Source organism: Hypanus sabinus, chromosome 26, assembly GCF_030144855.1.
Source record: "Hypanus sabinus isolate sHypSab1 chromosome 26, sHypSab1.hap1, whole genome shotgun sequence".
NCBI classification, from domain to species: domain Eukaryota; kingdom Metazoa; phylum Chordata; class Chondrichthyes; order Myliobatiformes; family Dasyatidae; genus Hypanus; species Hypanus sabinus.
The window spans coordinates 40,138,423-40,165,926 of record NC_082731.1 but is presented as its reverse complement, the minus strand read 5'-3'; the positions used below and the strand labels follow the sequence as shown (position 1 = coordinate 40,165,926).

General features: G+C 45.9%; 1 protein-coding gene across 5 annotated transcripts in view; it reads left to right on the top strand.

Annotated features, from left to right (window-relative positions):
• The window catches only part of LOC132381474 (spectrin beta chain, non-erythrocytic 1-like), a 210,632-nt gene that overhangs the window by 56,976 nt on the left and 126,152 nt on the right, over nucleotides 1-27,504 (top strand). For 4 of the 5 annotated variants that reach the window (XR_009508044.1, XM_059950906.1, XM_059950908.1 and 1 more), the window contains exons 14-17: nucleotides 171-1,041; nucleotides 4,565-4,702; nucleotides 7,053-7,809; nucleotides 15,125-15,327. Coding sequence is in view for 4 of the 5 variants with exons in the window: in XM_059950906.1 (XP_059806889.1) it covers nucleotides 171-1,041; nucleotides 4,565-4,702; nucleotides 7,053-7,809; nucleotides 15,125-15,327 (1,969 nt within the window). In the remaining variant the exon portion in view is untranslated. The remainder of the gene's footprint in view (nucleotides 1-170; nucleotides 1,042-4,564; nucleotides 4,703-7,052; nucleotides 7,810-15,124; nucleotides 15,328-27,504) is intronic. The other variant, XM_059950910.1, reaches the window with a different exon arrangement.

The window sequence follows — 27,504 nt, the reverse complement described above, 5'->3', positions numbered from 1 at the left end:
TGCAACTCGAGCCGTCTCGTCCCGTCGACATAGTTGAACATTTGTTCTAGTGGTGTTCCATCCTTCATATAACATGGCAGACAGAACCACGCACGGTGCTCCAAGTTCTGTCTGAAGGGCTGGTACCTTTGCCCCCTCACCTGTGACTGGCCCTTCTGCTCTGCTCTCAGGTTACCAGCCCTGCGACCCGCAGGTGATCTGCAACCGCGTCCACCACGTGAACAGCTGCGTGGAGGAGCTGCACCGGCTGGCGTCCCTGCGCCGTGCCCAGCTGGAGGGCTCGCGGTGCCTGTGGGCCTTCCTGCAGGAGATGGAGGAGGCGGAGAGCTGGATCCACGAGAAGCAGCAGGTCATCTCCTCGCCGCACTTGGGCAAGGACCTCAGCAGTGTCACCCGGCTGCTGGGCAAGCACAGGGTCCTGATGGGGGAGCTGGCCAGCCGGTGTGGCCTCCTCACCCAGACCATCACCAAGGGGGAGCAGATCCTGGCGGAGAAGCACTTCGGCACGGGGAACATCCAGGAGAGGATCCTGGAGGTCCGGGTCCAGTGGAAGAAGCTCGATGAGTTGGCGGTTCTCCGACTCCGGCACCTCCAGGAGGCCCTGGACTTCTTCCAGCTGAAGGCAGACATGGACGACCTGGAGGTCTGGCTGCAGGATGCGTACCGCATCGTGTCCAGCGACGACTTCGGCCACGACGAGTACTCCACGCAGTCGCTGGCGAAGAAGCACCGGGGCTTGGAGGACGACATCGAGCAGCACCGGCAGGCAGTGGAAGCCCTCCGACAGCAGGCGGCCGGCCTGGCGCCCGAGTACTCGGAGCTAGAGGAGGTGAAGGTCCGCGCGGCCGAGGTGGAGGGCCTGTACACCGAGGTGAAGGAGGTGGCGGGACTGCGGCGGCAGTGGCTGCAGGACGCGCTGGCCGTGTACCGCATGTTCAGCGAGGTCAACGCCTGCGAGCGCTGGATCGACGAGAAGGAGCAGTGGCTGAATCGGATGGAGATCCCTGAGAGGCTGGAGGACCTGGAACTGGTGCAGCAGAGGTAAGCAAAGCCGGCTTGTCCCCGGCGGATCCTGTCCTCGCACGACTTCCAGGAATGGACTTACAATTCCGCCTGGGTACCGTTTAGGATTGCAGAAATCTTTAATCGGTTATCTGATCTGTAGCCAAGTCTCAGTCCCCATCTCATTGTGTCAAGTTTGTATCAGTCCAGGCTTCTCCAACCACCCAGTCAGAGTATCAAATGCAGAACAGTACAATGCAGGAACAGGCCCTTCGGCCCACAATGTCATGCTAAACTATTTAAGTGAATGAGCTAATGCTTTCAGCCTCCATCTCCATTTCAGATCCTTCCATTTCTTGTATGTTCAAGTACCTATCTGAGACCCTCTTAAAGACTGTTAGATATCTGCCCCTTCCCCCCCCCCCATCTGTTGTCGCTATCTTTCTGTACTCTAACATAAAAAACATAGAGCGGCACAGCAGAGTACGGGCATTTTGGCCCTGTCTGTTGCTGACCTATGTAACCCTACTCCAATATCAGTCTAACCCCCCCCCACCCCACATAGCCCTGACCCCTCCATTTTCTCATATTCATTAAGTGTCGGGGTGGAGATGCGTCTCTACCAAAGGAGGTGTAAGATGCTCCTTCCCTCTGTTAGCCTGCAGGTCACCCTTGGGCAAGATGTAGCACCTGCTTTGCCCACCGATCAGGGTCATGTGAAGCCATGGGAGCAGGTGGTGGATGGTCGTACGAGCAGCCGGTGCAGATCACAAGTCCTGGTTATGCGACCACTGCCTGATGGATGTGACTGTTGGAGGTCAATCATCTTAGCCCCACGATACCATGACAGAAGTTCCTCAGGGAAGAACGAGGATCTGTACTGCACAAGAACAGGTCCTTCAGTCCCCAATGTGATGCGAAGCTAATTAAAGAACTAATTAAGTGCCTACTGAACAAATTCCTTCTGCCTATGCAACATCTATATCTCTCCATTCTCTGCGCATCCATGCTTCCATCCAACAGCCTCTTAAATTAAACTTCTTTACCATATTTCCCTCCACTGTCAGCCCTGGCAATGTATCCCAGGGATCTACCACTCACTACATTAAAAAAAAATCTTGTTCTACACATCTCTTTTTCAGCTTATCACACTTCACCTTAATTGTATGCTGTACTATGAGATACAATTCTCTACCAAAGGAGGTGCAAGGAGCTCCTTCCCTCTGCTAGCCTGCAGGTTGCCCTTGGGCAAGGTGTAGCAACTGTTTATCTGCTCCCCTCCGCCCTGATCAGGGTCACATGAAGCCATGGGAGCAGGTTGGTGGACGGTCAAATGAGCAGCCGGTACAGATCACAAATCCTGGTTATGCGACCACTAACACCAGGCAGACAATCTCTGAAGAGTGTTGATAATGGCTGCGATCACCCGTCTTGTAAAGACACTGCCCAGAAGAAGGCAATAGCAAACGACTTCTATAGAAAAACTTGCCAAGTGCGGTTATGGTCATACAAAGACTATGATCACACACATCATATGACACAGCACATAATGATGATGTCATATGACACGGCGTATAAGAAATGAAGCGGGAATCTTTTAAATATCCTATTCTACATCCCAGCCAATAAAGACAAATGCCACATATGTCTTCTTCACCATTTGTTCACTTGTGATGTCACTTTCTCGGCTCCTTGCACTTGTACACCAAGGCCCCTCTGCTCCTTCCTTCTCCCCATGGGCCTATCATTCACTGTGTATAACCTACTCACGTTAGTCTTCTCAAACAGCATCTTCACATAATTATTAGGATTAAGTTCCATTTTCCATTGCATTACTCACTTTGCCAATATCATTTAATAGTCTGGACTATCTCACTATCAAATATGATATAATTTGCAATCTTGCTGTTCGTACCTTCTATACTCACATTCTAATTATTAATATGCAGTACTGTGCACAAGTCTTCACACGAGTGCGCACGCCCCCCCCCCCTCCCCCGGGTGCCGAAGACTTTTGCACAGTGCTGTATTTGTCAATGTGGAGCAGAGGGCGAGTTTGTAAATCTGACGGGAGCAAAAGTTGCTGGTAATCATGAGGCTGGAGTGCCACGGGAGGGATGTGGGACAGGTGGCGGAGAAGGAGTGTCAAGGGCACGGAGGGGTGGGGGGTTTGGTGGGGTGATGCAGACACACCCAGCTCTGAGACACCAGGCAAGGTCATTTGATTCCAAACAATTGGTTTATTGATCACTACAGAATGTCTCTCTGGTGCTTCCTGCTCCCTCCTCTCTCCCTTCCCCTTTTCCCAACCACGATTCTTGCCCCCTTCCCACTCTCAGTCCACAATAGAGACCAAAATCAGAATCGGGTTTACCATCACTCACATATGTCATGATTTTTTTTTTGCTGTAGCAATACAGTGCAATACATAAAATTACTACAGTCCTGTGCAAAAGTCTTAGGCACCCTGGCTATATTGTGTGCTTAAGACTTTTGCACAGTATTGTGTATGTCACTATAATACCACCTTGAGGCTAATTTTCTTGCATGCATTCACCATAGAACAAAGAAATACAATATAATTAATATAATATAGTCTTTTAGACTGCTCACAACTCCACCAATCTTGGCGTCATTCATAAACTTACTGATTCATCCACCTACTTTTTTTAAAATCCAAAATCATTGACATATATCACAAATAACAGAGGCACCCTAACTATACATACATATATATGACTTTTGCACAGTACTGTAGTAATTTTATGTATTGCACTGTACTGCCGCAAAAAAACAAACTTCATAACATATGTGAATATTACAGCCTTTAACAATCAGCAATGGTATCAGCTTTGATTCCTGTGGCATGCCACAAATCTCATGCTTCCCAGTCACAAGAGCATTTCCCTGATTTGAGCACCAGAGCATTAAATGCCCTCTTAATGGTAATATATTTAAATCTCTTATCACTTTAGAAAATACTGAATGTTACTAACCCCTTTTGTAGCTCTCCTTATCCCCTTCGAAACATAAAAGCCTCCAGCACGATACAGTCCCTTCAGCCCAAAAAACTGTGCCGAACATGTCCTCACTTTAGAAATTAGCTCGGGTTACCCATAGCCCTCTATTTTACTAAGCTCCATGTACCTATCCAGGAGTCTCTTAAAAGACCCTACCGTATCCGTTTCCACCACCGTTGCCGGCAGCCCATTCCACACACTCACCACTCTCTGCATTTATGTATAAAAAAACAACTTACCCCTGACGTCTCTTTTGTACCTAATTTCAAGCACCTTAAAACTGTGCCCCCTCATGCTAGTCATTTCAGCCCTGGAAAAAAGCCTCTGACTATCCAGACGATCAATGCCTCTAATCATCTTGTGCACCTCTATCAGGTCACCTCTAATCCTCTGCCACTCCCTATCATCAGTTTCTTTTTACCTGGGATGCTTCAGCTATCATTTGCTCCATCGGTGCGATTTTGGATATCCAAACCCAGGAGTAGACCGCAGATTGTGTGGGGAACGTCACCTCAAATCACCAGGGTTGCTCTGTCTTGCAGGTTCGAGAGTCTGGATCAGGAGATGAACAGCATGTTGACCCGAGTTGTGGAGGTAAACGAAATCGTGCGGCAGCTGGTGGAGAATGGGCATCCGAGTGCTACTGAGGTCAGGAGTTGCCAGGATCATCTCAACAGCAGGTAACACCCCCCGACCCGCGCATGGGTGGCTGTTGTCAGACAGTTCCAGTGCGGCCAATGCATGGTGTAGGTGTGGTTTGGATGGGCTGTGGTGCCTGTGAGTGCTTGGGTAAGTCTGGCTGAGCCCGTACCTGGAATGAGCTTGAAAGTCTGCAGGAAATCCAAAGCGACACACACAAAGTGCAGGAGAAACTCAGCAGGGCGGGCGGCATCTACGGAAAAGAGGAACCAGTCGACGTTTTGGGCCAAGACACTTCATTAGGACAGGTTCCTGGGAATGAACTCCTAAACATTTTGAAGTGGGAATTGGGAAGAAGATGCTTAATAATATGAACAATTAAGGCTCTATAAAGCACTCGTGAGACCACACTTAGACCACACTGCAGTTTTAGGCTCCTTATTTTAGAAAGGATGTACTGACATTGGAGAGGGTTCAGAGAAGATTCACGAGAATGATTCCAGGAATGAAAGGGTTACCATATGAGGAATGTCCGTCAGCTCTTGGGCTGTATTCCCTGGAGTTCAGGAGAAAGAGGGGGGATCTCATAGAAATATTCCAAATGTTGAAAGGCCTGAACAGATTAGATATGGCAAAGTTATTTCCCATGGTAGGGGAGTCCAGGACAAGAGGGCCCGACTTCAGGATTGAAGGACATCCATTTAGAGCAGAGATGCGGAGAAATTACTTTACTCAGAGGGTGGTAGATCTGTGGAATTTTTTGCCACATGCAGCTATGGAGGCCAAGTCATTGGGTGCATTTAAGGCAGAGATAGATAGGTTCTTGATTAGCCAGGGCATCAAATGGTGTGGGGGTGACTTGAAGAATTGGATCAGCCCATGATTGAATGGCGGGGCAGACTCGATGGGCCGAATGGCCTACTTCTGCTCATATATCTTGTGGTCTTTTGATCAATTTAGAATCGATAAAGGAACGAATGGATACAAGGGGTTATGCTAGAGTTTATTTCGTAATGATGCGGACCAAGAGTCTGAATTACGTTAAGTAAAAGTAATTATCTGTTGCGTGGATTTCAAATAAAACTGAAAGATTAATTCCAGATATCTTGACATCTATTTGTTAAATCTATAAATTAAAATTTTAGTTAATGTTAAGCTCTTCTCAGGCTTCCAGCCGGATACAGATATTGATTATAACTGACGTTTCAATGAAAATCTCTGCCATCTTCATTGGGGGTGATGCTCAGGCATGTCTAGTCCAGTGGCATTTATACCCCTGTCATCTATCCCTCCTGATTAGTCAGTCCTCATTTTACATTTATATGGGGGATAAATACCACTGGACTAGACAAGCACAGGCACCAACTCTGATTGCAGAATTTGTCATCGGAAGTTTGGTTATAATCAATACCTGCACCTGGCTGGAAGCCCAAGAAGAGTTTATTCATCGTATATGCCAGGAAAGCACTAGATAATATTTTTGATAATCTTATTACTTAAAGACATATTACTGCCAAGCAACAAAGCTTAAAATTAGAAAGGTAGCTGAGGTAGTGTTAGAACTGCATCCAGAGTACAGTGTTCAATATGCATCATCATCATTATGTGCTGTGTCCTATGACTTGGGCAATCGTGGTCTTTTCACCATGATTGTTCTTGGCAAGTTCTTCTACAGAAGTGGTTTGCCATTGCCTTCCTCTGGGCAGTGTCTTTACAAGACGGGTGACCCCCAGCCATTATCAATACTCTTCGGAGATTGTCTGTTTGGTGTCAGTGGTCGCGTAACCAGGTCTTGTGATCTGCGCCGGCTGCTCGTACGACCATCCACCACCTGCTCCCATGGCTTCATGTGACTCTGATCAAGGGGCTAAGTGGGTGCTACACCTTGCCCAAGGGTGTTTGCAGGCTAGTGGCGTGAATAGATATAGTGAGGGGTATAAATACAAGCAGGCTTTTTCCACTGAAGCTGAGTGAGACTAGGACTGGAGGTCAGAGGTTAAGGGTGATAGGTGAAATACTTAAGGAGAATCCAAAGAGGAACTTCTTTGCTCAAGGTGTTATGAGTGTGGAACGAGCTGCCAGCAGAAATGATGGATACCATTCAAGAGGAGTTTGGATTGAAAAGTGGATGGGGGCCTGTGGAGGCCCATGGTCCAGGGGCTTGTCAATGGGTCTGTTTTTGTACTCCAGTGCTCTCTGACTCTGTCCACGCAGATGAAGGTGTTTGCCTAGTCTGGACCTAGTGGGCCGAATGGCCTTTTCCCACTGTATGACGCTCTGGCCAATCTGTCAGTAAGAGGCATGTGAGTGGTTATGAACACAAGGCCTCGAAAAACAACGGATTTAGAGCGCAGAACATTTAGCTGAATTCACCTATGTTCTCCTTTTCAGGTGGGGCCAGATCTTGCGGCTGGTCAAGAGCAAAAAGGACACCACAAACTCTCTGCTGTGTGTCCAGAGCTACTTACTGGAGTGCAACGAGATCAAGAGCCAGATCCGAGAGAAGAGGAAGGTCATTGAGTCCACGCAGTACCTGGGCAACGACTTTGGCGGGGTGATTGCTCTGCAGAGAAAGCTCTCCACCATGGAGGGGGCCCTGGCCGTGATCGAGCCCAAGCTGATCGGCCTGCAGCTGGAGGCGGAAGGCCTGGCCACGGCTCATCCGGCCCAGGCCCTGGAGATCCTTGTCCAGTTTGAGGAGATCAGCGAGGAGTGGGAGCAGCTGAAGCGGGCGCTGCAGGGCTGCGAGGATTCCCTGAGCGTGGCTGGCAAGCTGCAGCAGTTCATCCAGGACCTGGACGGCTTCCTATCCTGGCTGGCCCAGACGCAGGCCGCCGCCCTCTCCGAGGAGATGCCCAACACGCTGGGGGAGGCCGAGGCCCTCCTGCGGCAGCACGAGGCCACCAAGGAGGAGATGGGCCGTCGGGAGGACGACTACCGGAGGATTCTGGCCGTCCAGGAGCTGCTGGTGCTGGACGAGGCCGAGCTGCCGCTCCTCTCCATCCGGCAGTGGCTGCAGAAGCTGGAGCTGGGCTGGGAGAAGCTGCAGCAGGTGTGGCAGCAGCGGCAGGAGATGCTGCTTCAGGCTCACGTCTACCACCTCTTCCTGCGCGACGTCCGGCAGGTCGAGGCCTTTCTCAACAGCCAGGTGAGTGAGCTTTCCCCTCCCCTCATTCCCTCACTGCTCCAGCCTTTCTCCTCTCACTCCCCTCTTCCTGGCCCCTCCTCTCATTCTATCTCCCCCCCACCAAGCCTCTCACCTCTCATTCCACACCCCCAGCCTCTTTCTCATTCCCCCCTTCCTGGTCTCTCCTCTCATCCACCCCCCCCAACCTAGCCTCTCATCTCATTCCTCCCTCCCCCCACCCCCGAACTCTCCTTTCATTCCTCTAATTCTCCAAGTCCCCCCCTCTTCTCATCCCCCTCCTCCTCTCATTCAACCCATCCCCCCACCCAGCCTCTCTCCCCTCAGCTCCTCTCTGGATCCTCTTTCCACCCCCCCCCCCCAGTTTCTCTCTTCATCTCCCTCTCCATCCCTTCCCTGGCCCATCCACTTGGCTTCCCTCCATCTCCCTGGACCTTTCCTTTGTTCCCTCCCTTCCCTGGCCTCACCATTCAGCTCCATCCTCTCCCTGGCCTCTCTCCTCAGCTTCCCTGACCTACCTCCTCCTTCCCAGAAACCCACATCTTCTTGGTTCCTTAGCTCAACCTGTCCCTCCTGTCACATTCTCCAAGTGCCCAGGCCCTGACCCTCAGCTACCTACCTGTCTGACCCCTTCCATTCGCTCCCCCAACTCCCCCACCCATCCCATCAGCTCATCACCACTGCCTCACCTCCCAGCTTAGACCGTGAGACTTAGGAGCAGAATTAGACCATTTGACCCATTGAGTCTGGTCCGCCACTCCATTATGGCTGATTTATTGACTCTCTCAACTCCGTTCTCCTGCCTTCTCCCTGTAACCTGTGACACTTCTACTAATCAAGAACCGATCAACCTTCATCTTAAATATACCCAATGATGTGGCCTGCACAGCTGTCTGTGGCAAAGAATTCCACAGATTCAGCTCCCTCTCTGGCTAAAAAAAAATATATCTTCATTTCTGTTCAAATGGACTTCCCTCTAGTCTGAGGCTGTGGCCTTTGGTCCTAGATTCCCTCCCACTATAAGAAACATCTCTCCTCATCCACTCTATCCAGACTTTTCAATACTCGATAGGTTTCAATGAGATCCCCCTCATTCTTCTAAACTGCAGCAAGTACAGGCCCAGAGCCATCAAATACTCCTCATATATTAACCCTTTCATTCTTGGGACCAATCTGGTGAATCTTCTCAGGACTTACTCTAACGTCAGCACAGCCTCTCTCAGTTTTGGGACGGAAAACTGTTCACAATGCTCCACGTGCGATCGGACAAGTGCCTCATAAAGCCTCAGTTCTATTGTTTTTATGTCCTATCCCTTTCAAGATGAATGCTAACATTGCATTTGGCTTCCTCACTACCAACTCAAACTGCAAGTTAACCTTTCTGGAATCCTGCACAAGGACTCCCAAGTCCTACTGAGTTATGAATTTTCTCCGCATTTACAAAATTGTCAGTGTCTTTATTCCGTCCGCCAAAGTGCAGTTCCCTACATTATATTCCTTCTGCCACTTTGCCCATTTTCCCAATCTGTCTAAACCCTTCTGCAGTTACCTTGCGTTTTCAACACTACCTGCCCTTCCACCTATCTTCATATAATCCGCAGGCTTGGTCAGAAAGCCATCGATTCCTTGCCACATAACGTGAAAAGAAGCAGTTCCAACACCAACCCCTGTGGTACACCACTAGTCACCAGCGGCCCCCAGAGAAGGCCCCCTGCCCTGCCCCTGAGTTATCCCTCCTCCCCTCCATGACACACTCCCTAAATTGCTGCAAAACACACTCCAGTGACCCTTACATGCTGAGTCCTGCCCTATCCCATTTGAATGATATTTTCCTTCTCCCCCCCCACCCCACCCACTCACCACCCTAGAGCTGTGTCCCCTTAATGCATCCAAGTCTCCCCCTTTAAGTTGTCCCAGCTCTTCCCTCCTCAACATGTGGTGTCATACAAAGAAACAGACTCTTCGGCCCATCTGATGCAGGCTTGCCAAGTTGTCCACATCAGCATTATTTGTCTGTCACAGTCGTAGAAAAGTACAGCATAGAAACAGGCCCTTCGGCCTATCTAGTCCATGCCAAACCATTTAACCTGCCTACTCCCATCGACCTGCACTGGGACCACGGCCCTCCATACCCCTACCATCAGTGTACCTGTCCAAACGTCTCTTAAACGTTGAGCTCAAGCTTGCATACACCGCCTGTGTTTGACCCATAAATCAACAAATCTTCACTGTCCATGTACCTGTCCAAATGTCTTTTAAAGGTTGTTACTGCACCTGCCTCAGCCATTTCCCTTGGCAGCTCATCCACGACATACACGGGCTTCGGTAACAAAACGTTTCCTGCCGTGTCCTCTTTAAACCTTTCCTCTCTTGCCTTGAACCAGTGGTCCCCAACCTGGAGTCCACTGACCTCTTGGTTATTGGCATGGCTCCATGGCATAAAGAAGGGTGGTGTGTGGGGGGAGCAGGGAAAGCATCATTCAAATGGGATAGGGCAGTGCTCAGGATGTAAGGGTCAAAGCAATGTGTTTTTGGAGCATAAAGAAATAGGACTGTGATCATCCACCTTATTTTATGACCCTGCAGCACCCTCTGCTGTAGGGAAAAGAGTCCCCAGCCTATCTAACATCTGGTGTACTGGAAATCCTGACAACATCACAGACCCAGTAGTCAGGGAGCGTGTACACCAGCTCACTGACATCTTCAACACCGCACTCATCCGGGCTGCTGTTCCCACATGCTTCAAATCAGCCCCCATCATCCCCGTACCAAAGACCACTACACCTTCAGAACTAAATGACTACTGACCGGTGGCAGTCATCATGAAGAGCTTTATAATGGCACATATCAAAAACTCCATTTTTGCCACACTGGACACTCACCAATATACTTACTAACAGAACTCTCTACGACAGATGCCGTAACATCCATCATGCACCTGGCTCTGACACACCTAGATAACAAGGACATCATCACCGTCGTGTCCTGTGACGTGGGCAGTCATGGTCTTTCCACGAGCATGATTGTTCTTGACAAATTTTTTTTACAGAAGTGGTTTACCGTTGCCACCTTCTGGGCAGTGTCTTTACGAGACGGGTGACTCCAGCCATGATCAATACTCTTCAGAGATTGTCTGCCTGGTGTTAGTGGTCGCAGAACCAGGGCTTGTGATCTGCACCGGCTGCTCGTATGACCGTCCACCACCTATCTCCATGGCTTCATGTGACCCTGACTGGTGTGGGGGTGGGGAGTGGCTAAGCAGGTGCTCCACCTTGCCCAAGGGTGACCTGTAGGCTACCCGGGGCGGGGCGCGGGAAGGAGTGTCACCTTCAGGACATATAATCAATATGTAGATAAGCTATCTAATGCATTTACATTTATTGTGCTTTTTTAATTATTGTGCTCTTTATCTTACTGTTTTTTTGGTGCTGTATCAGATCTGGAGTAACAATTATTTCATTCTACTTCACACTGGTATACTGGAAATGATATTAATCTTACTTTGAATTGAATTGTGACCTGCCTTTGTTGCCCACGCCTGGCCTTCCTGGCGAAGTCTTACGCAGAGAGATTGGAGAGATTGGGCTTGTACACGCTGTAATTGAGGAGATTGAGAGGGGATCTGATTGAAACGTTTAAGATAATTAAAGGATTTGATAGGATTGAGGCAGGAAATATGTTCCAGATGTTGGGAGAGTCTAGTACCAGAGGGCATGGATTGAGAATAAGAGGTCAGTATTTAAAACAGAGTTGAGGAAAAACTTCTTCTCCCAGAGAGTTGTGGAGGTGTGGAATGCACTGCCTCGGAAGACGGTGGAGGCCAATTCTCTGGATGCTTTCAAGAAGGAGCTAGATAGATATCTGATGGATAGTGGAATCAAGGGATATGGGGACAAGGCAGGGACTGGGTATTGATAGTGAATGATCAGCCATGATCTCAGAATGGCGGTGCAGACTCGAGGGGCCGAATGGTCTACTTCTGCACCTATTGTCTATTGTCTATTGAATTCCCTTTCAGACGTTTTTGATGAGGACATGAAATCAGGCTTGGGTAAAAGGGGTGGTGTGTGTGTGTGCCTGCGTGCGTGTCTCAGATGGCTGGATTACTTTGTGGAGCGGTGATGGAGTGTGTAGTGACGGTGTGAGTGCAGAGTTCCATTTGCAGGGAACGTGTCAGTCGGAGAAGGCAATATTTCTGGTGATCTGAACATGAACGAGCCATTAAGACGTAGGAACAGAACTATGTTCAGCGAGCTCCTTAAAGCACAGAAAGACTCTACCCACCAACAGCATCTGGATCACAATTGCGTAACAGGTTCCATTTGGTGGGCTGTGCCACTTGCCCAATGACAGATTTTCAAAGGAAACCCCTCTAATCTGTGTCATGATGTGAGGATGGACCACCAGATGGACAGAGGTGAAGATCTGATGAAATTGTTAAAAACTAGATGAAGAAATGTTATGTTTCCACTGACTCCTGGGACTTTCTAGTTGGCGACCACTCAAAAGTAGAGAAGAGCTTTCAGGGTGTTAGAGAGAAGCTCAAGTCTGGAGTTGACTCTTGCTTGGGCTGATGTCAGTTCTCAACTGCATAACATTGAAAGACACAGTAATACTTCTGTGGAGCATTTGCTGCAAACTATTTTAGAGGGCCAGAAAGAATCAGCCATATTATATAGAAGAGTACAGCACAGGAACAGGCCATTTGTCCCGTAATGTTGTGTCAAACCAGCTAAAAAGCAAATCAAAAATACCCAAACACTAATCCCTCCTTCCTACACCATGTCCATATCCGTCCATCCTCCTTACATGCATATGCGCCTATCAGAACATCTCTTAAAAGCCTCAAATGTATTTGCCTCTCCCACCATACCAGGCAGTGCTTTCTTGGCATCCACAACGTATTGAAGTTTGCCTGGAGTTACCCATACACTGAAGCAGGTTTCTTGGTTTGAGAAGGCCTCAGAGTGATGGTTGAGACACAGTTAATAAATACTAGCTTAGACAGTAGCATTCAAATCCCATTGCCAATAGATAGGTAGATTCATTATGTAAGGTATGCCTGACAGATCGATCCAACAATGTAAACTTGATTGATCTGCAAGGTAACAAGGGATGACATTTTCAGCAGAAATGGACTAGTAATGTAGAAGATATTGGTGAGGCTTAATTCGGAGTATTATGTACAGTTTTGGTCACCTACCTACAGGTTGAAAGAGTACAGAGAAACTTTTCAAGGATGATGCCTCTACCCTCCTACACATCTTCAATGGCTACGTGATATTATGTCTTATTTAAATTTAGAAAAGATCCGCTGCTCAGTCTAAAATTCAAAACAATCTTTTTATGATATCTGGGGGCCTTTCCTAAATTACTTTTCCAATTTATAAAGTTTAACAGTGTACAGACTTTTAAGTATATTTTTATCTTCTCTTCTTAAGCGAATATGTTTTCTTTTCTAATTTATCCATTATCATCCATCAGCTTTTTTCTTTGGTAGTTGGTAGGGGGTTGACTTTTTTTATATAAAACTTTTTTTATGATGTAAGACCTATCTTTAAATTTTTGATTACAGAGTGGTATACCTTTATGTGTTATGCTATAACATTTTGATCAATTTTATCACAATATATGAATGTACACAAGTTATGTTGCGATGTATCTATGTGTTGCACTCTGTAAATCTTGTTTTTTTTTCCCTTCTGAATAAAAATATTGTAAAACAAAAAGGATGTTGCCGGGTCTGGAGGACTTGAGTTTTAAAGAAAGATTGACTTGATTAGAGAGACCGTTTCGCTGACCACCTATGCCCTGTCCGCCAGAGAAAGCAGGATCTCCCAGTGGCCACACGTTTTAATTCCACATCCCATTCCCATTCTGATATTTCAATCCATGGCCTCCTCTACTGTCAAGATGAAGCCACGCTCAGGTTGGAAGAACAACACCTTATATACTGGCTGGGTAGCCTCCAACTTGATGGACAGGCCTCCTTTCCCATGATCCTTTCCCTCCTCCAGCTCTGTATACCTTTTGCTAATAACCTTTCTGGCTCTCAGCTTCACCCCACCCCCTCCGGTCTTCTCCTATCATTTTGCATTTTTCCATCCCCCTCCCACTTTCAAAATCTCTTACTATCTTTCCTTTCAGTTAGTCCTGACGAAGGGTCTCGGCCCGAAATGTCGACTGTGCTTCTCCTTATAGATTCTGCGTAGCCTGCTGCATTCCACCAGTATTTTGTTTGTGTTGCTTGAATAGGTTAGGACCTTATTCCTTGGAATGTAGAAGATTGAGAGGAGTTGTGATAGAGGTATACAAAACGATTAGGGGTTATAGATAGGGTAACTGCAAGCAGGCTTTTCCCACTGAGGTTGGGTGGAACTACAACCAGAGGTCATGGTTAAGGGTGAAAGGTGGAAACTTTAAGGGGAATATGAGGGGAAGATTCTTCAGTCAGGGGTTGTGAGAGTGTGGAATGAACTTCCAGCACAAGTCATCAATGTTTAAGAGAAATTTGGATAGGTACATGGATGGTAGGAGTATGGAGGGCTATCTATGCTCTTGATACAAGTCAATGGGAGTAGGCACTTTAAGTGGTTTTGGCATGGACTAGATGGGCCAGAGGACCTGTTTCTGTGCTGTATTTCTCTAAGACTCTGTGACTCTAATGCAGATTAAAGCTTCTTCGTACAGTCTGCAATTCTAAGGTCACTATAACAAACAGGCAAGTGGACCTAAGTTTGAGCTCCCTTTCTGCCGTGATGATTGTGAGTCCCCACAAGGTTAATTACTGGGATGTCCGGACTCACAAGGTTAATTCCTGGGATGTCTGGACTGTCTTACGCAGAGAGGTTAGAGAGACTGGGCTTGTACACGCTGGAATTAAGGAGATTGAGAGGGGATCTGATTGCAACATATAAGATTATTAAGGGATTGGACAAGAAAGAGGCAGGAAATATGTTCCAGTTGCTGGGAGAGTCCAGTACCAGAGGGCATGGTTTGAGAATAAGGGGTAGGTCATTCAGGACAGAGTTAAGGAAAAAACTTCTTCTCCCAGAGAGTTGTGGGGGTCTGGAATGCACTGCCTCGGAAGGCAGTGGAGGCCAATTCTCTGGATGCTTTCAAGAAGGAGCTAGATAGGTATCTTATGGATAGGGGAATCGAGGGATATGGGGACAAGGCAGGAACCGGGTATTGATAGTAGATGATCAGCCATGATCTCAGAATGGCGGTGCAGGCTCGAAGGGCTGAATGGTCTACTTCTGCACCTATTGTCTATTGCCTTCCCCTCAGTCATCTGGTTTGGTGTATTCCTCTGCAGGAGTCCAAACTGGCCCAACTGGAACTTCCGACAACAGTGGCAGCAGCAGAGGCGGCGATCAAGAAGCACCGGGACTTCCTGGTGACCCTGGAAATAAACTTGCAGAAGATCAACACGGTGGTGGAGGCTGGAGGGCACCTGGCGAAAGGTGGCAATGTCTACGTGGACAAGATCAAAGATCAGATGGAATCCGTCATCACCAGGTATTCACTTGATAAAGATGCTAATGATTGGTAAACCTCAAAGTAAAGTTTGAATTTACATTATTAACTGGCATGTAAACCAATTATTCAACATGCATTTTTATAAGTAATGGTACAAGTACAATGAAATATTTGCAGGCCGCCTCTCTGTTTACCCAGATCTTTCACACAATATTGGACAGTTCTAGTCACTGTAAGAAGGACATGGTAGCATTAGAATGAGTGAAGAAGAGTTTCACCAGGATGTTACCTGGAATGGAAGACACTACAACAAGAAGAGGTTCCTTCATATTGTTACAGCCGGGGTTAAATGTTTCCAGTGGCCTGTGTCGCAGACCAAGTCTAGCTGTTGGCCTTCACATGTGGCTTAGCTAGTAAGCCCGGCAGAACCTTTTTTTTTACTGATCGGAGACAGGGCAAAGGTGAGTTACTGTCACCTTAAAGCCTGCCGCTTCGGGCAGATGGGGCTCATCAGCGTGGTTGGCAGCTCATTTAGGAGAGGGAAAACTCTGGTCTCAAACCTCTGCTGCCTTGTGACTATACCCACTCACGGGGGAGGTTTCGGGGGTAAACCCCGAAGGGAAAATGCGGAGCTGGAGACCCTAGGGCAGTCCTGCGTTGAGTTCAATGCTGACTGGCAACTCCTGCGACGCTGCTGGTACCAAACTGTATAGGCCTCTGGGATCATCAGCTGTGTGGGGAGGGGGAGCCTGCTACGTGGGTAACAACTTTTTCTCCATATTGTACTGGCCTGGTTTGTGTATTTAGACAGCTAAGGTGCAACGTCCATGGCTGACCCTGACCGACGAGGTCTCTCATAACAAAAAGTAGTTGGATAGGCTGGGTTTAGTCTCAGGAGAACAGAGGATGGTGAGAAGTGAATAAGGTTATGAAGGGCAATGACCTGGCAGAGTCTTTTCTCCAGGGTAGTAGAGTCTAAATCTGGAGGGTAGAGGTGTTGGCAATGTTGGATCACCATTTATTTTCTGACCTTTGGGGTTCTTCCGGGAGTCAAAAATGACAAACAGTGTTAATTCTAAGATTTCAGTTTATTTTAGAGTACAAGCAATATATAAGTATTAAGCAAGCCAGATAAAAAGCTGAGAAATGATGCTGAAGGGAATGACTGCCAAGGGGTGCAAGACAAAGGAATAAAGATCGCACTTTAGAAAAAGCTATAACTTTTATATATAAGATAAGGAGTTTAGATAGGAATAAACTAGTGATGTAAAACAATTACATCACATGGGTAATATGTAAAAACTTGGCCAATGAAAAATGAGAAAGGTGATAAATTGTTAGTTTAGCTGCTATCTGTTACTTTCTGCTAGTGGATGTAAAATGTATGAGTCTGTTTTAAAAAGTACAAATCTTATGAAAAATATCATTTAAAACAGACAGTGGTTACCAATGGGAGAGAGGTGAGAAATTCAAAGGCGATTTTAAAGGGAGGTTTTCACATAGAGTGATGGTTATAAAGATTTATAAACCATTCAGCGTGAAAATGGGTCCATCTGTCCAACTGGTCCCATGATGCTTACTAAGCATAACACACTTGCTATCGTTTGGCCCAAATGCTTTGTTTTAAATTTTCTATTGTAGCTTCACCTTGTATCAAAGTCAAAGTCAATGTTGTGTCACGTGCACAAGTACGTGCCTGCACAGCTGGAATGCACGGCAGCACGATAGGGTAGTGGTTAACCCAATGCTTTGCAGTCCTGGTGACCCAGGTTCAATTCCCACTGCTGCTTTTTGTTTTACAAAATAAGGTATTTGTATGTTCTAACCTCCGGGCTGGTAGGTTAATTGGTCATTGTAAATTGTCCCATGGTCAGGCTAGGATTAAATCGGGGGAGTGCAGAGTGGTGTGGCTCTCGAATGGCCTACTCTGCACTGTATGTCAATCAAAAAAAAACTTACTTGCAGGCACAGAGCATCATATAAACAACATGAGCAAGAAAAGCATTAATTAACATGAAATACCCAATTTTTACAAAAACGAATACAGAGCAAAAAAAAGACCATTTTAGCGGAAATTGGTCATGCTGGTCCTAGTGCTTCTAAACTCTAGTGATCAGGGTTTGCTGGTTTGTTCAGGAACAAAACAGTTGAGAAGCAGCTGTTCTTGAACCTAGTGCTGTGGAACATGAGTGTTCTGAACCCAAAAGCAGTGATGAAAAGATGTCATGGTCCAGATGGTGGGAATTTATGATAGATGTTGTCTTCACTGTACCTTACCATACTTGTCCAAGTGGTAATAATCTCACTATGCAACCTCCTCTGGCAGCATCTTCCACATACCCAACACCCTCCATGTGGGGAAAGAAACCTGTCCCCAGATTCTCCTTAAATCCTTTCCCTCTCACTTTAGACCTACTTGTAGATTCCCCTTGCCTAGAAAAAAAAGGACTTGATTATCTACCCTACCTATGCATCTAATAATTTCTAAATCTCTGTCAGCTCATGTTTGACGGCTCAGGGCCTGTACTCTCTGGAATTCTGAAGAATGAGAGGTGACTTCATTGAAATCTATCGAATGTTGAAAGGCTTTGATAGAGTGGATGCGGAAGAGGATGTTTCCTATTGTGGGGGAGATGAAGACTAGAGAACACAGCCTCAGAATAGAGGGACGTCCATTTTGAAAGGAGATGAGGAACTTTTTTAGCCAGAGAGTGGTGAATCTGTGGAATTCGTTGCTGTGGAGGCCAAATCATTGGGTATATTTAAGGCAGAGGTTGATAGATTCTTGATTAGACAGGGCATGAAGGGATATGGGGAGAAGGAAGGAGTTTGGGGTTGAGAGGGAAATGCATCAGTCAAGATGAAATGGCAAAGCAGACTCGATGGGCCAAATGGCCTAATTCTGCTCCTATATCTTATGGCTACCTCAACGCTCCATTGCTTCAGGGAAAATAATCTCAACCAATCCAGAATCTTTATCTGGAACGAGTTGCCAGAGAAAGTGGTAGAGGTGGATATAATTGAATTGAATTGAATTTCGTTTTATTGTCATTTAGAAACCACAACTGCAATCCAGTTAAAAAATGAACCAACGTTCCTCCAGAATGATATCACAAAAGCACACGACAAAACAGACTACACCAGAAAATCCACATTACGTTTGTCAATCCCCAAATCCAGAGTTTGGAGAGGCTGCTGCGTATTAACCTTGCGTTACCATCTTAGTGCGTTCCCCGGAAAGGAGCAACAAATCCACCAGACAAAACAAGACTACCCAGACACACCAAGTCGGGAGACCAACTCTACCACCCAACAAAGTTTCCACAAGTCCTCAGGGTCCCGATAGACTCGTCATAACACATAGCCGGCAGAAGGGAATACCCCCGCTATGGACTTCCACGGCGCCGCCGGACTCAGCCTCACAGACGCAGCACACAGTGAAAGCGCTGCCGAACCCAGCTCTGCAGACGCAGCGCACAGTGAAAGTGCCCTGACCACAGCGGACTCCGAGTCCGCCAAATCTCCGAGCCTCCGACCATCCCCTCTGGCACAGCTTTTCCGAGCACTATCCTCTGCCGAGCGCACTACGATGTCCCGCCACCGGTCACTGGCAATGTGACCTCGAGGACTGGTGGGCTTGTTCTTCCCAGCAGAGTCCCGGACCTCACAACAGCAACAACAATGAAGAAGGCCTTCCTGGAGATTTCCTCCATGCTCCCACGTCCGTTCTTCATCAGATTAGGATTGTGCACAGCACCCCACTTGACAAATAACAGATATCAACTCCGGAGAGGCCGCTGCAAACTCTGTCGCGCCGCCATCTTGAAGTAATTAAAATACTTTAAAAGTATTCAGGTAAGACAGGAGTATAAGGAAATGGTTCTAATGAAGGCAACTAGGATAGCAAGGGTTGATAGCAGGATCAGTACGGATGAATTGGGCTGGTCAGCCTGTTTCTGTGCTGTACCGTATTGTGACTGTATGACACTGGGTTTAAACTGGGCTGTGTACAGAGAGCCGTGAGGGGTTAAAACCCATGAGTAAATAGTTGCAAGTTAAATCAAAAATGACATTGTGAGTCTGAGGCACACATATGTATATATATCAGGGGAGCCTAATACTTTTGCACAGTACTGTGTTTGTCAATGTGGAGCGGAGAGCGAGTTTGTAAACCTGGCAGGGGCAAAGGCTGCTGAGAAAGGTGAGGGTGGAGCACTGGGGGAGGGGTGTGGGACAGGAGGCAGAGGAAGAGTGTCCAGAGACACTAGGCAATGTCATTTGATACAAATCAATTACAGTTGGCCCTTCTTATCCGCGAGGGATTGGTTCCGGGACTCCTTGCGGATACCAAAATTCGCGGATGCTGAAGTGCCTTATTCAACCTGTCTCAGTGCGGTGGACATTAGGACCCAGCGGCAGAGATCTGAATCCACAGTGTTGCTGTTCATGAAAATGATCACGATTGAAAATAAAGTGGAAATAATAAAGCAATCGGAAAGAGGTGATATGCCACCTGTCATTGGAAAAGCGTTAGGCTACATCGGTCAATGATCGGAACAATTTTAAAGGATAGAGTGAGAAAGGCTGTGCCCCGATGAAAGCTACAGTTATTACTAGGCAACGCAGTGGTTTAATTATTGGGTTTTGGGGTTTTGATCCTCCACATCAACCCGGCACGGTGGAGAGCACACTTCATAGCAATCTGTCACCAGATCGAACTTGGGAACTTCCCTAGCCCGGCGCTGAAACATACGTTCTTAAGTGTTTTATATGCATAGAAAGGTAAAATATATACTATATATAATGCAAGCATTTGACTAACTGACGCTAAATAATACTGGATGTACCTGTTCCGAATTACTTAGTAAGAGAACCTTCGATTTTTTTCGATCCCAATCCACGATAACCCACGTACATCCTCCCGAATACTTTAAATAATCTCTAAATTACTTATAATACCTAAAACAATGGAAATGCTATGTAAAATAGTTGTTATACTGTATTGTTTAGGGAATAATGACAAGGAAAAAAGTCTGTACGTGCTTGAACAACAAGTGCTGGAAGAGCACTTCCGGGTTTTCTCGATTCGCGGTTGGTTGAATTCGCGGATGCGGAATTCGCAGATAAGGAGGGCCAGCTGTACGTAATATAGAAAAAAATGTGAGTTAGATATATACAAATCAGATATATTACATATTTTAATACAATTCAATAAATAGTGCAAAAATGGAAATTAAAAATAGTATTGCATAGTGTTCATAGATTCAGTGTGCATTCAGACTTCAGATGGCAGAGGAGAAGAAGCTGTTCCTGAATCACTGATTGTGCCTTTAGACTATTTTCTAAATGGGGACAAAATTCAGGAATCAAAGTTGCAAAGAAGCTTAGGAATCCTCATGCAGGATGTTAAAAGTTAACTTGCAGGTTGAATCATAATGGTAAGGAAGGCAAATACAAAGCTGGCTTTCATTATGAGAGGATCTGTATCAGAGCAAGGATGCAATGCTGAGGCCTTATAAGGAATTTCTCAGGCTACACTTGGACTATTGTGAAGGGTTTTAGGCCACGTGCTTAGGAAGGGATGTGCTGGTGTTTCAGAGGGTCCAGAGGGGATTAACAAGCGTGATCCGAGGAATGAGAGGGTGAATGAGGAGCGTGGAGTTCTTTGCCATCGATAGCTGTGGAGTTCATTGTTGGGTATATTTTAAAGCAGAGGTTGATAGGATCTTGATTAGTAAAGGCATCCAAGGTTGCGGGAAGAAGGCAGGAGAATGGGGTTGAGAAGGAAAATAAATCAGCCATGATGGTATGCCAAATGGCCGATGTCTGCTCCTATGGTTTATATTCTTATGGTCTTCTAGCCTAACCTTACACTGATTTCACGATATCACTGTCGTATTTAACTAGGGTTTTCATTGACTGACTGCCAGACACACAAGTTGAATATGATAAATTGAATGTACAAGCCAGCATTGATTGTGAAGTGTAGAGTGCCGAGGAGTGTCAGGATGATGTGCACTGGGCCACTGGACGCTATTTAATGAATGTTTGCTCAGATTTGTCGGACAGGTGAAGTCAGCTCTGAAATGGTTGGGATGAATCAGACAAGACATTGTATACAATGAGCACTTTTGTAGATGACATGGAATCCGAAGGCATGAGGAATAAGGAGGAGGAGCACAAAGGTATAAAGGAACATTGATTAATTGAGTGAGGTTGCAGCGGATGAATTAGTTTTAGTCATGGCATAACAAGAATAAAATCTCACATTTGGAACCCAGTTTGTGGAGACAGCAAGAATTCCTCAGTCTGAAATCTCCTCCAAGCGGAACCAATGCTTTTGCTGTTGGCACAATCTCCCTGCTCAGTGGGCCTGGACCACCCTTCAGCAAATCAATGTAAGATTTTTGGGGCAAAGTAGCCCAGAATACCCAGAAAGAAACCTGAAGAGTCACCGCTGTCAGTATCCAATGTGGAAGGAGTCAACCCGTCGGACAACCGAGCCTGCACCTGCTGCGGAGGCACTCATTGACTGAGCGCAGTGGACTCAGCTGACTCGGTCGCCAGGCTTTAGCTCAGATGAAAGTTTCTGGAGAAGTAACTGCTTCCGAGTCTAGTGATCCTGACTTTGGGTGGTGAGCGGGAGATGCACATCTACCAAAGCAGGTGTAAAACGCTCCTCCTCTCTGCTAGCCTGCAGGTCACCCCTGGATGAGGTGCAGCACCAGCTTCACGCCCCCTTGCAATCAGGGTCATGTGAAGCCATGGAAAGTGTTGAGGTATGTTTAGTACTAAAAATGTGTGGTTGTTGGTCAGCAGGCACCCGATGGGCCGAAGGACAAGTTTCTGTACTGTATCTCATGATGACTCTAAGCTGTCATTTTACTGCTGTGCCATCAGCCTCTTTATGATGTCACTTTGATCAGGTTGAAGGTTTTATTTATCGAGTAATACAGCCTGGTAACAGTGTTAGCTATCATCAGCTAGGTGAGGCAATTCCCAGCACAACTCTCAATTTGCATTTTATTGTCTCTGCACGCCCATTAGCGTAACTTAATTGCCCCAGGCACACAGCTTTGACCATGAATTTTACTGCGCCCTCTGTACCAATGCTCGCTCAGACCACTTCTCCAATTTATAACACTGAAATAGGGGCCAAACAATTGATCCTTTTTCTCCCAGGCCCTGGCGTGGGGAGGGTCTTACTTGTGATTGTTAGTCCCCGGAGTTCTCCATGCTTCATATTCAAAGCCCCTCGTTCCTATTCTCTTCCCTTATCACTTTAAAAGACGTGTTTCAATCTTGTTGGCTTTGGCTTATCTGGCGAATGTGTCAGCATTCCATTGGCTCGAATACAAGCCAGCGCAATTTTAATGCCCTTCTCACAAATAACAATTCAGAGTCATAAGAGAAGTACAGAACAGAAACAGGCCCTTCGGCCTATCTAGTCCATGCTGAAACTATTTAAACTGCCTACTCCCATCAACCCACACAGGGACCATAGCCCTCCGTACCCCTACCATCCATGTATCTATCCAAACTTTGCTTGAATGCTGAAGTCAAGCTCTCATGCACCACTTGTGCTGGCAGCTTATTCCACACTCTCACAACCCCTTAAACTTCTCACTTTTCACCCTAAACCCATGACCTCTGGTTGTGGTTCCACCCAACCTCAGTGCATTTACACTATCTATGCCCCTCATAATTTTGTAATCCTCCATCAAATCTCCTCTCAGCCTTCTGCATTCTAAGGAATACACTCCTAACTTATTCAGCCTTTTCATATTACTCAGGTCTTTAGACCTGGCAAAATCCTTGTAAATTTTCTCTGTGTTTACATTTTTCCTGTAGTTAGGTTACCAAAACTGCACACAATACTCCAAATTAGGCCTCACCAATGTCTTATACAACCTCAACATAACATCCCATCTCCTATACTTAATACTTTGATTTACGAAAGCCAATGTGGCAAAAGCTTTTTTTAACTACTTATCTACCTTTGACACCATTTTCAACGAATTATGGGTTTGTTTTCCCAGATTTCTTTGTACCTACTGTTCACTGTATAAGACTTACCCTGGTTGATCCTCCCGAAGTGCAAAACCTCTCACTTTTCTGCATTAAATTCTGTCTGCCATTTTTTCCAGCCCATTTTTCTAGCTGATGCAGATCTCTCTGAAATGCATGATGGTCTTCCTCACTGTCCACTCAGTCTTGGTAACACCCGTAAATTTCCTGATAACCACATTATCATTCAGATCACTGATATAGATGACAATTGACAAAGGACTAAGCACCGATCCCTGTGGCACGCAGATAGTCGCCAGCCTCCAGTCCAAGAGGCAATCCTCCACTACTACCCTCTGGCTTCGTCCACAAAGCCAATGTCCAATCCAGTTTACTACCTTATCCTGAATGCCGAGCGACCGAATCTTCTTGATCAACCTCCCATGCGGGAGCTTGTCAAATGCCTTACTAAAGTCCATCTAGACAACATCCACTGCCTTGCCTTCATCCACTTTCCTAGTAACTTCCTAGAAAAACTTTAAGTTTGATTAGACATGTCCTACCATGCTGACTATCTTTAATCAGTCCATGTCTATCCAAATACCTATATATCCAGACCCTTAGAATACCTTCCGATAACTTTTCCCACATCTGATGTCAGACACACTGGCCCATAATTTCCTGGTTTATGCTTCGAGCCCCTTTTAAACTGCGGAGTAACATTGGCTATCCTCTAGTCCGCTGGAACCACCCCTGTCACGAAGAATGATTTAAATATCTCTGCTAGGGCCCCGGAAATTTATACACTTTCCTCCCATAGTGTCCAAGGGAACTTTGTGTCATGCCCTGGGGATTAATTCACCCTGGTTTGTCTCAGAGTAGCAAACCTCTCCTCCTCTGTAGTCTGTACAGGGTTCATGAGGTTGATGCCAATTTGCCTCACTTCAATAGATGCTGTATCCATCTCTTGAGTAAATTCAGATGCAAAGAATTATCTCCCTCCCCCCATCTGTTTTAGCTCCAAGCATGTATTACCATTCTGGTCTTCTAGAGGACCAATTACATCTCTTGCAATCCCTTTGATTTTAACATATCTGTAGAATCCTTTGGGATTCTCCTTCACCTTATGTGCTAGAACAATTTCAAGTCAAGTCAAGTCACTTTTATTGTCATTTCGACCATAACTGCTAGTACAGTACACAATAAAAATGAGACTGAACTACGTAAAAAAAAAACAGAGAAAGCTACACTAGACTACAGACCTACACAGGACTGCGTAAAGTGCACAAAAACAGTACCGGCATTACAATAAATAATAAACAGGACAATAGGGCAAGGTGTCAGTCCAGGCTCTGGGTATTGAGGAGTCTGATAGCTTGGGGGAAGAAACTTCATGCCTTCTTTTAGCCCTCCTGATTTCTTTCTTAAGTATTTTCTTGCATTTGTTCTTCACAGGCACCTCACTTGTTCCTGTTTGCTTATAACTGCTATGCATCTTTTTTTAACTTAACCAGAGCCTCAATATCTCTTGAAAACCAAGACTCCATATTGCTTGTTATCCTTACCTTTTATTCTGACAGGCACATACAAGCTTTGTGCTCTCAAAATTTCATTTTTGAAGGTCTCCCACTTATCAAGTAGACCTTTGCCAGAAAACAGCCTGTCCCAATCCACATTTGCCAGATCATTTCTGATACCCTCAAAATTGTCTTTTGCCGATTTAGAATCTTAACCTGTGGAGCAGACCTAGCTTTTTCCATATTTACTTTGAAACTAATGGCATTGTGGTCACCGGATGCAAAGTGTTCACCAACATAAACTCCTGTCAACCTGCCCCCTCTCATTTGCTAATAGCAGATCCGTATTGCACAATCTGTCCTTGGGACTTGTACGTTCTGATGAGGAAAGCTTTCCTGACACATTTGTCAAATTCTATCTATAAGACCATAAGACATAGGAGTGGAATTAGGCCATCTGCTCCTTCATTCAATCATGGCTAATCCTTTCTGCCCTCCTCAGCCCCACTGCCTGGCCTTCTTGGCCGTGTCCAATCAAGAACCTAACAATCTCTGCCTTAAATACACCCAATGACTTGGCCTCCTCAGCTGCCTGTGGTAACAAATTATCACAAATTTAGCACCCTCTGGCTCAAGAAAATTCTCTGCATCAATATCTTAAATGGATGCTCAACTATCCTGAGGCTGTGCCCTCTTGTCTTAGACTCCCCCACCATGGGCAATATCCTTTCCACATCTACTTTGTCTAGGCATTTCAATGTTCAAAAGGTTTCAATGAATTCCACCCCTCCCATCCTTCTAAATTCCAATGAGTACAGGCCCAGAGTCATCCAACGTTCCTCGTATGATAACCCTTTCATTCCTGGAATCATCGTCGTGAACCTCCTTTGAACCCTCTTCAATGCCAGCACATTTTTTGTTAGTTATGGAGCCCAAAACTGTTCACAATTCTCAAGGTTAGGCCTCACCAGTGCCCAGAAAAGCCTCAGCATCACATCCCTGCTCTTATATTTCTAGACCTCTTGAAATGAAGGCTAACATTGCATTTGCCTTCCTCACCACCGACTCAACTGGCAAGTTAATCTTCCAAGTCCTTTTGCATCTCAGATTTTTAGATCTATCTTCCCATTTAGAAAATAGTCTTCACATTTATTTCTTCAACCAAAGTGGATGACCATGCATTTTCCAACACTGCATTTCATTTGCCAATTTCTTGCCCGTTCTCCTAACCTGTAGCCTTTCTGTTTCCTCAGCACTATCTCCCTCTCCACCAATCTTCATATCATCTGAAAACTTGGCAACAAAGCCATCTATTCCATCATCTAGGTAATTTATCTACTGAATAAAAAGAAGTTGCCCCAATACCGACCCCTGTGGAACACCACTAGTCACCAGCAGCCAGCCAGAAAAGGATCCTTTTATTCCCACTTGCTGCCTCTTACCAATCAGCTAATGCTCTAACTATATTAGTAAGTTTCCTGTAATACCATGGGCTCTTAACTTGCTAAGCAGCCTCATGTGTGGCACCTTGTCAAAGGCCTTCTAAAATCCAAATATGCAACTTCCATGGCATCTCTTTTATCTATCCTGCTTGTAATCTCCTCAAAGAATTCCAACAGGTTCGTCAGGCAGGGTTTTTCCTTAAGGAAACCATATTGACTTTGTCCTATCTTGTCCTGTGTCTCCAAATACTCCATAACCTCATCCTTAGAAATTGACTCAAACAACCTTCCAACCACTGAGGTCAGGCTAACTGGTCTATAATTTTCTTTCTGCAGCCTCCCTCCCTTCTTAAAGAGTGGCGTGACATTTGCAATTTTCCAGTCCTCTGGCACCATGTCAGGGTCCAAATATCCTTGTAAGATGCCTCCAATATCTCTACCACTACCTCTTTCGGAACCCGAGGATGCAGTTCATCTGGTCTGGGTGACTTGTTTACCTTTAGGTCTTTCAGCTTTTTGTGCACCACCTTCCTTGTAATTGTAACTGAACTCACTTCTCTACCCTCACACCCTTCAACAACTGCCAGACTGCTAGTGTCTTCCACAGTGAACCCTGATGCAAAGCACTCATTTATTTCATCTTTCTCCTTGTTCCCTGTTATTATTTCTCCTGCCTCATTTTATAGCGGTCCTCTGTCCACTCTCATCTTCCTTTCATTTTTTTTGTACACTTGAAAAAGCTTTTATTTTCTATCCACCTTCATATTGTTTGCTAGCTTGCATTCATATTTAATCTTTTTCCCTCCCAATGATTCTCTTAATTGCTCTCAGTAGGTATCTAAAAGCTTCTCAATCCTCTATCTCCCTGTGCATTTTTGCTCTGTTGTATGCCCTCTCTTTTGTTTTTACGTCAGCTTTGACTTCTCTTGTCAGCCACGGTTGTACTATTTTGCCAGTTGAGTATTTCTTTGTTTTTGGAATACATCTATCTTGCACCTTCCTCATTTTTTCATTGCTGCTTTGCTGTTATCCTTGCCAGCATCTCCTTCCAATTTACTTTGGCCAACACGTACCACTGTAATTTCATTTACTCCGTTGAAATACTGCTATGTCAGACTACTTTCTTCCGATCGAATTTCAAGTTGAATTCAATCATGTTTTGACCACTGCCTCCTAATGGGTTATTTTATCTTAAGCTCCCTAGTTGTCTCCAGTTCTTTACATAAACACCCAATCCCATATTACTTATT